We start from the raw sequence: 10,009 nt of genomic DNA, 5'->3' as shown, positions 1-10,009 counted from the left end.
ACCCAAGGGCTATCTGAGATGCGGTAGATCACCCCTGCGTGCCACAACTTCAACACTTCTTTTTGGACCACTTCATTTATGGTTGGATTCAGCCTTCTTTGTTGTTGTCTTGAGGGCTTAGCATGTTCTTCAAGTAAGATCTTGTGCATACATATTGAAGGACTAATTCCTTTTAAGTCTGCAAGTGTCCACCCTATGGCATCCTTGTGTTATTTCAGTACTTCGATAAGCTCATCCTCTTGCTCCTTACTCAAACATGAATTGATGATTACTGGGTAAGTGTTGTCATCACCCAAATATGCATATTTTAAACTTGGTGGTAAGGTCTTCAGCTCTAGTTTTGGTGCCTCTACTTTCTTGTTATCCTTGTGGTTCAACATGATTGAATTCTCCATGGCTCTTTGTGGTAGCTCTTCACATGATACTAGTTGTTCTAGATCCATAGTTCTTTCACATTGTTCTTCGTCTAAAATCCCTTGAACTATCTATTCTATAGTGTCCACCATCATGCATTCTCCTATGAGTTTCTTGGGGTAGCTCATTGCCTTAAAGACATTGAAGACCATCTTTCCTTCATACAGTCTCAATACTAGTTCCCCTTTTTGCACATCAATGATAGCTCCAGCAGTGGCTAGGAATGGTCTTCCTAGGATGATTGAGGTGTTCGCCTCCTCTTCCATGTCTAGCACAACAAAGTTAGCTGGGAAAATGAATTCTGCTACCTTTACCAGCAAGTCCTCCACTACCCCATGTGAAAATTTGAATGTTCTGTCAGCCAATTGGAGTGCCATTCTGGGTGGCTTGGCTTCCTCAATCTTCATCCTCCTCATCAAGGTTAGGGTCATGAGGTTGATGCTAGCTCCCATATCACACAAGGCTTTCTCAATATTGATATCCCCTATGATGCAAGGGATTTGGAAACTCCCTGGGTCTTTTATTTTCTGGGGAAGCTTCTTTTGTATAATGACACTACACTCCTCAGTTAGCACTATGGTCTCTTTTTCTCCCCAGTTTCATTTTTCTTGTTATAAGCTCTTTCATAAATTTGGTATAAAGCAGTATTTGCTCCAATGCTTCAGCAAATGGTATGTTGATTTGGAGCTTTTTGAAGATCTCTAAGAACCTAGAGAACTGGCTATCCTTCCCATCTTTCCTCAACCTCTGAGGATATGGTGCCTTTGGCACATAAGGCTTCAAGATTGGCTTTGGTGAGGATGGGGCAGGGATCTCTTCTTTATTATTGTTTCCATGCTTCTCTGCAGCCTCTTCTTCATGGTTATCCTGGCTCGGGGTTGCTTCTTCTACAACCTTTCTGCTTCTAAGTGTGATGGCTTTGCACTTCCCTCTTGAGTTGGACATGGTGTCATTGGGAAATGTATGTGTGGGCATTGGGATTTGTTGGATAAGATCCCCACTTGTGCTTCTAGTTTTGAGATTGTTGCGCCTTGATTCTTCATATTTGATCTATATTCTGCTTAATTAGCGTATATCTTTCTCTCAGCCTGTGTCTGTCTCTCCAAGATACTGGAGATGGCTCTTGTAAGCTGTGATGATAGTTATGCTATTACAGCCTCTACTCTCTCAAAGTTGCTCTTGATCTCACATGGTTGCATGGGTGAAGTTGATGTGTCTTGATGGTGGTTGTTGTGTGTTTGCTGGGTGGAGTGGTATGATGCATTTTGTGAGTTGTGATAGGTTCTGTTGTTGCTTGATTGATGGTTGGGGTTGTGAGTGTTGTATTAGTTGGATGGGTAAGGTTTGTTATGATCTTGGTTGTGGCTTTGTTGGTTCTCCCACCCAAAATTTGGGTGGTTCTTCTAACCCGAATTGTATGTCTTAGAGTTGGCATCATATGGTGGTCTAGAGTTATTCACATAGTTAGCTTGCTCCCATTCACATTTAACTTCTGGTGCATCTCCTTCTTATTGAGGGGTTTGAGCTTGAATAGCTGAAACTTTATTGCTCCCCATCTTCTTGGTCAAGGCTGCTAGTTGTGCAGTAATCACCTTGTTTTGAGCTAACAGGGCATCCATTGAATTGAGCTCCATTACCCCTTTCCTCTGAGTTTTTTCTGAAGCATAAAAGTACTCATTCTCAACCACAGTCTCAATGACATCTATGGCTTCTTCAATGGTCTTCTTCTTGTTGAGTGATCCTCCTGAAGAATGGTCTACTGCTTGCTTTGACTCATATGACAACTCTTTATAGAAGATGTGTAGTTGCACCCATTCATTGAACATATCCGGTGGGCATTTCCTTGTCAAATCCTTGAACCTCTCCCAGGCCTCAAAGAGTGTTTCACCGTCTTGCTGTCTGAAAGTTTGCACCTCAGCTCTTAACCTGTTGACTCTCTGTGGAGGGTAAAATCTTGCTAGAAATTTGTTTACAACATCATCCCATGTGGTTAAGCTCTCCTTGGGGAATGCTTCTAGCTACTTTGTTTCCTTATCTCTGAGTGAGAAAAGGAACAAAAGTAGCTTGTAGGTGTCAGGATGTACACCATTGAATTTTACAGTAACACAGATCCTCAAGAATGTATTGAGATGTTGGTTTGGGTCCTCTTGGGCACCTCCTCCATATGAACAGTTATTCTGGACAAGTGTGATAAGTTGAGGTTTCAATTCAAAGTTGTTGGCATGGATTGTTGGCTTTAGGATGCTGCTGCCACAGTTTCCTGGATTTAGGTTGATGTAGGAGCCTACGACTCTCCTTTCTTGCTCAACACGATTTCCAGCTTCTTTTTCCATGGTGGGTTCTAGATCTCCTTCCACTACTTCCTCTCCAACAATGCCTTTGCCTCTTACTTCCCTCCTTAATCTAAGGAAGATCCTCTCAGGTTCACTATTGAAGGAAGATGAAGTTTCTCCCCTTCTACTTGTCATACATCCAACAAACATCAAATAGAGGACAAGTGGAATAATCGCCTTAGTTAAGGTTAGTGGTTAACTTGGTTGATGCAATTAATCAAACAGTTAGAAGAGTGGAGATATGGACAATGGTTAATCTGAATGATCTCAGTAGAAAGACCAAAATTCGAATAAAAAGTAAAAAAATGATGAAGACAGAAAGAAAAAAATATAACAAGGTAATTAAAATGCTTAATCTAGCTATCCAATCAATTTAATCATTGTCAAATTCAAACCAATCCCCGGCAACAGCGTCATAAAACTTGATAAGTCTGGAATTCACCCCCACAAAAGAAATTGATGAATCTGCTCTTTTGGCAAGCGCACCAAAATTATCGTCAAGTAATAACCCACAATGGAATGGGATCGTATCCACAGAGATTGGTTGATTTGAGAAACTTTAATTAATTGGTGAATTAGTCAAGCTAAACAGAATAGATTGTAGTTGCAGAATTGTAAATGGGCAGAATTTTAAATGACTCAAAAGTAAAGGAAGACAATAAAGTGCAGAAATGGAAATGGCAAGAATGTAAAGGGCAGAAGTTTAAATGACATAAATATAAAGGGTGAAAACAAAAGAAAAGTGTCTAATCTAGGTAATCAACCAACCGGTAGTTTGTTAATCATAATTAATCCCCGACAATGGCGCCATAAAACTTGATGACCGGAATTCACTACCCACATATAATGAATCTATCCTTTGGCAAGCGCACCAAATTGTCATCAATTAATAACCTACAATGGAGTGGGATCGTATCCACAGAGATTAATTGGATTAAGCAAGCAATAGTTGATTAATTAGCCTAGTTATACAAGTATAATTGGATGATAAGCAACAAAAAATATGATAGTAAAGAAAAGCAATAAAATGCAAGAAAGTAAATAGCATAAATGTAAAGTACAAGAAAGTAAAGTGATGGAAATGTAAATAACCATAAAGTAAATAAAAGAAAGAAAGATAAAATAAACATTGGGATCAAGAGATATTGCATTCTCCGGATTAATTGATTCCATCTCATCTTCAATCATGCAACTCATTGACCTCTTGGCAATCATGAGTGATTGAGTCCCAATCCCTTGGTAACTCAATCTCCCCAATCTTGATCAATAGTCAATTCCTTGGTCTATTTTCTCATGAGAGGAGATGAAGCTTGTTCCCTGATTATACCACACATCATCATAGGTCCAAGTAATAGGTGGATTATATGTCACCATATCCAATCACCAAAACCCAGATTCAACTCAAGTATGAGAATGATTTCAAGCATGGTTTCATGTTTCCTTTTCTGAGGTTCCCATGAAACCCATTTTGTATTCAACCTCTTTCCCAAGATGATTGAACACTAGCATGAAGAACGAAATTCCTTCTAGCAAATCAAAAAGAGATGAAGAGAAGAAGAAGAATAAAAACAATCAATCCATTGAAAAATAATAGAGCTCTCTTTCCCATTGACTCTAAATGTTTTGTTTTCAAGCTTTTTGCTTGATACATAAACACCACAAGTACTTAACAAATGAATTGTCATTGGTACTCAGAGCCTTCAGCTTTCTCATTCTTTCCCTTTTTTTTTTCTTGCCTTATTTGCATTTTGCTTCTTCAAGGTTTTCATGATTTCAAAAATTTCATAAAATGTCCTAGATGAAAACTTCAATTAAACAAATTCAAATGAAATTGAGTAAAAATAATCATTCTAGTGATAAACCATTATTTTATGATTTATATTGTGTTTAATTGAGTGGTTTTATCAAGTCTTTACCCACTTATTCATATGATTTGCATGATTTTACAATTCCTTCCAAGTTTAGTTCTATGGTTGAAAACCTACTTCCTAAGCCTTTAAATTGCGTATTTTAAATTCTCCCTTATACCATTCAATGCCGTGATATGTGTGTTAAGTGTTTTCAGGCTTTATAGGGCAATAATGGCTTAGAGAATGAAGAGGAAGCTTGCAAAAATGGAAGGAATACAAGAAACCAAGGGGATGACCAGCGAGCTTCAACGAGGATGCATGGCTCACGCGACCGCGCGAAATGGATAAAATCGCAGTGACGCGTGGATTGGATTCTGCACGAATGACGCGAACGCGTGGATAACGCATACGCGTGGCAAGGAAAACGCTGAATGACGCGCACGCGTGGACGACGCGTACGCGTGACATGCGCGATCTGCAAAATTAACAGAACTCGTTGAGGGTAATTTTGGGCTGTGTTTTGACCCAGTTTTCGGCTAGAAACATAGATTAAAGCCAGAGAACATGCAGAGACTCACAATATAACACAACATTCAAATACATAATTTTAGATTTTAGATGTAGTTTTTACAGAGAGAGGCTCTCTCCTCTCTCTTAGGATTTATGATTTAGGATTTCTATTTTGTTTAGGCTATTTCTTCTTCATTCTAGGTTCAATGTTCCTTTACTTTATGTTCTCTTCTACTTTTATTTATTCGAATGCTATTACTTGTTAATTACTTATGTTGCCAAATTGGCTTATGAACTCTTCATGTTACATTTGAATATTCTATTTAAATACAATATGAGGTATTTCAAATTTATGATTATTTTATTCTATTTATTATATAAATAATTTGGATTTTTCCCTCTTGGCTTTGGTTAAGTAATTAGTAACACTTGAGTTATCAAACTCAGTTGTTGATTAATATTTGAAGTTTGCTGGTTGATTTGAATCCCTCTAAAGCTAGTCTTTCCTTAGGAGTTGACTAGGACTTGAGGAATCAAGTTGATTAGTCCACTTGACTTTCCTTTATTTAGTAAGGGATAACTAAATGGGAGCAATAAACAATTCACATCACACCTGATAAGGATAACTAGGACAGGATTTCCAGTTCTCAAAACCTGCCAAGAGCTTTATTAGTTCTTATTTTAATGCCTTGTTATTTTACATTACTTGTTCAAAACCCAAAAATATACTTTTTTCCATAACCAATAATAAATCATACCTCCATGCAATTCCTTGAGATACGACCCGAGGTTTAAATACTTCAGTTATAAATTTTATTGGGTTTTGTTACTTGTGACAACCAAACTTTTGTACGAAAGGATTCTTTGCTGGTTTAGAAACTATACTTACAACGCGATTATTTTTATTAAATTATTTACTAGCAAAAGTCCGTTCATCAGCTAGCTTCCCAATACTTATAAGCTCATGCTAACTCCTTCTTTAATTACCTTGTTTGTTTATGATCATAATACTTATTTGCTTTTGAACTAACAAAACTCAAGAGGGTAGTCATAATGTCGTAGAATATGTTATAATTCAACAATGAAGCTAAGCTTAGTCACAACAAGTAATCACACATGCATAGAAAGAAGATAGAAGACAATCATACAATTTAAAGTTCTGGAAATAAGTAAGAGGAAAAAGGAACTTTACCACCTTGTAGTTCATCTTCATTGTTGTTGTCCTTTTCCTCCTATTCTTCCCCTTTCCACACCAAACTTAGAATGATTGCTTGTTCTCAAGCAACAAATAAAACAGTGGTGATGAGTTCTGTGATGGGTCATGAGTGTCTTACACAATGAAATGTGGGTAATGCATGTGTTTTAGGCAAGCAAAATTAAGAACCACAATAAAGGCATAAGAAAGAAACAGAGGTAATATGATTGCATTAATAAGTCGTGTGAACTTGGTACATTGCATAAAAGATAAGTGGCAATACCAAACTTAGAATGACACTTTCATTTTAGCATGATGCAAGTACCTAGTGAAGATTAAAAATCAAATTGTTGCATGGCAACCCCAAACTTAAAATACAACCATATGCCAAATTATTGAAAGTAAACTAAGCAAGGAAAGAAAATGTTACCTACGGTTAGGTTGCCTCCCAACAAGCTCTCTTTTAATGTCATTATCTTGACATGTTATTCTCAACTTTCTTCCTCTTCTTCCAGTTTGTTAAGAGGAATGACCTCAAGAGGAAGGAAGAGCAAGTTAATATCCCTTGTTTTGAGTGCCTCCCAGCAAGCTTTCTTTTGTTGTTAGCTTGAGTAAACTTGCTTGTTGGGGTAGGGGTGGGATGGCTTTTGGTTGACCTCTTCTTCATGGATATTATCCTTCTTTTCTTGGTCACCATCCTCTCTTTGGTGCTTTTTTTGATTGCCTTCACTTCTTTGATATCAAGACTTGGGTGTTGTGGGATGGTTGGAGTGTCTTCTTCATCAAGAACATCTTGGAATGGTGGCTCACTTGGTACAAAGATCTCTTTTTCTTTCTCTACCAATTCCTCATTTTCACCCTCATTAAGCACTACTCCACTCCTTGAGCTAATGGCATAAAATTCTTCCCCTGGCCAAGGGAAGACATTGGTTGGTTCATCAACAAATTGTTGTGCCATTTGTCTCACGTGCTCTTCTTGATTTCTCCTTGAGATTTCCATATCTCTAATCATTTCTCTGTTCTTTTCCCTTAAGAACTTATCCTTCAAGGACTCAATTAAATGGAAAATTGAGGCTTGGGTCTGGGAAAGTTATTCTAATAAAAATGCCAGAGAAGGTTTTTGATGAGTTTGTGGAGGTGCATGGGTTGGACAATTGATGCCAGGGCATCTTGGCTAGTTTTACTAGCCATTTTTTGTATGCTTTAGGTTGGTTTCATACATTTTCTTAGGAAATAAGCAAGAAGTTGGATGAAAATGCAATCATACCATGATTCAAGCGAACATTGTGAATTTTGAACGATTTCATGAGAATTATGCACGAATTGAATGATAAAATGGATGATGCATAATCTCTTGATTAAGAGCAAGACTTTGATGCACTTTGTTTGATTAATTTTAGGTAACAAGAAGTAGAGAAGAGCCACGTTTGTGGCTATGTTAGTGTCACTAACGTGGCCATTAATGTGGAAGAGAAGAGAAGCCCCAACATTAGTGAGAAAGTTAATGGCACTAACGTGGAAGAGAAGAGAAACTCCAACGTTAGTGGTAAAAGTAAACACCACTAACATTAGCGAAGGGCAAGAAGACCCACGTTAGTTGCCACGTTAGTGGTGGACAAAATTGTTATTACTTTGTTAATGTATTTTGTAAAATTCATTGCTTTTTCAACTATGTGTGGACACAACTCTGTTCAACTTAACCAGCAAGTGTACTGGGTCATCCAAGTAATACCTTACGTGAGTAAGGGTCGATCCCACAGAGATTGTTGGTATGAAGCAAGCTATGGTCACCTTGTAAATCTCAGTTAGGCAGATTAAAATGGTTTATGATGAGTTCGAAAATTAATAATAAATAGACAATAAAAAGGGATAGAAATACTTATGTAAATCAATAGTGGAAATTTCAGATAAGCGTATGGAGATGCTGTGCTCCTCTTGAATCTCTACTTTCTTATTACATTCATCCAATCCTTCTTACTCCTTTCCATGGCAAGCTGTATGTAGGGCATCACCGTTGTCAATGGCACTTATACCACGAAGATTCTGTTGGAGAATCTAAGAGATATGCGTCCGGCCTAAAGTAGAACGGAAGTGGTTGTCAGTCACGCGCGTTCATAGGTGAGAATGATGATGAGTGTCACGGATCATCACATTCATCAAAGTTAAGTGTAACGTATATCTTGGAATAAGAATAAAAGAGAATTGAATAGAAAGTAGTAGTAATTGTATTGAAACATGAGGTACAGCAGAGCTCCACACCCTTAATCTATGGTGTGCAGAAACTCCACTGTTGAAAATACATAAGTGAAAGGTTCAGGCATGGCCGAATGGCCAGCCCTCTCCATGATCAAAAGACTGAATGATCAAAGACTACAAAGTCAAAAGATTAAACTGTCAAAAGATGTCTAATACAATAGTAACTTATCCTATTTATACTAGACTAGCTACTAGGGTTTACATGAGTAAGTAATTGATGCATAAATCCACTTCCGGAGCCCACTTGGTGTATGTTTGGGCTGAGCTTGATCTATCCACGAGCTGAGGCTTTTCTTGGAGTTGAACTCCAAGTTATAACGTGTTTTGGGCATCCAACTCCGGATCATGACGTTTTTCTGGCGTTTAACTCCAGACAGCAGCATGTACTTGGCGTTCAACGCCAAGTTACGTCGTCAATTTCCGAATAAAGTATGGACTATTATATATTGCTGGAAAGCTCTGGATGTCTACTTTCCAACGCCATTGAGAGCGCGCCAATTGGAGTTCTGTAGCTCCTGAAAATCTATTTCGAGTGTAGGGAGGTCAGATTCTAACAGCATCAGCAGTCCTTTTGTCAGCCTTTTTCAGAGTTTTGCTCAAATCCCTCAATTTCAGCCAGAAATTACCTGAAATCACAGAAAAACAAACGAACTCATAGTAAAGTCCAGAAATGTGAATTTAACATAAAAACTAATAAAAATATCCCTAAAAGTAGCTTGAACTTACTAAAAAATACCTAAAAACAATGCCAAAAAGCGTATAAAGTATCCGCTCATCACAACACCAAACTTAAAGTGTTGCTTGTCCCCAAGCAACTGAAAATCAAATAGGATAAAAGAAGCGAATATACTATAAATTCCAGAAAATCAATGAATGTTAATTATAATTAGATGAGCGGGACTTGTAGCTTTTTGCTTCTGAACAGTTTTGGCATCTCACTTTTTCCTTTGAAGTTCAGAGTGATTGGCGTCTCTTAGGAACTTAGAATTTCGGATAGTGTTATTGACTTTCCTAGTTAAGCATGTTGATTCTTGAACACAGCTACTTATGAGTCTTGGTCGTGGCCCTAAGCACTTTTTCCAGTATTACCACCGGATACATAAATGCCACAGACACATGACTGGGTGAACCTTTTCAGATTGTGACTCAGCTTTGCTAAAGTCCCCAGTTAGTGGTGTCCAGAGCTCTTAAGCACACTCTTTTGCTTTGGATCACGACTTTAACCACTCAGTCTCAAGCTTTTCACTTGGACCTTCATGACACAAGCACATGGTTAGGGACAGCTTGATTTAGCCGCTTAGGCCTGGATTTTATTTCCTTGGGCCCTCCTATCCATTGATGCTCAAAGCCTTGGATCCTTTTTACCCTTGCCTTTTGGTTTTAAGGGCTATTGGCTTTTTCTGCTTGCTTTTTTCTTTTTCTTTCTATTTTTTTCGCCACTTTTTTTTTCA

General features: G+C 37.9%; 1 protein-coding gene and 1 non-coding gene across 2 annotated transcripts; one reads left to right on the top strand and one right to left on the bottom strand.

Moving 5' to 3' along the window:
* Positions 1-485: 485 nt before the first annotated feature.
* Positions 486-866, bottom strand: LOC107465678 (uncharacterized). The gene has a single exon (XM_016084649.1). The coding sequence runs from the start codon at positions 864-866 to the stop codon at positions 486-488; it is 381 nt and encodes a 126-aa protein (XP_015940135.1).
* Positions 867-2,235: 1,369 nt separating this feature from the next.
* LOC127742314 (small nucleolar RNA R71) lies at positions 2,236-2,342 on the top strand. The gene has a single exon (XR_008003502.1). It is a non-coding gene; the product is annotated as a small nucleolar RNA R71 (small nucleolar RNA).
* Positions 2,343-10,009: the final 7,667 nt, after the last annotated feature.

The sequence above is a fragment of the Arachis duranensis genome, chromosome 9 (assembly GCF_000817695.3).
Source record: "Arachis duranensis cultivar V14167 chromosome 9, aradu.V14167.gnm2.J7QH, whole genome shotgun sequence".
NCBI lineage: Eukaryota > Viridiplantae > Streptophyta > Magnoliopsida > Fabales > Fabaceae > Arachis > Arachis duranensis.
The sequence above is the reverse complement of the archived record's forward strand: the minus strand, read 5'-3'. Positions and strand labels throughout refer to the sequence as shown.

Coding starts and splice junctions, on each gene's coding strand:
- LOC107465678 (XM_016084649.1), bottom strand. CDS start 866: ATGGGAGCTAGCATCAACCTCATGACCCTAACCTTGATGAGGAGGATG.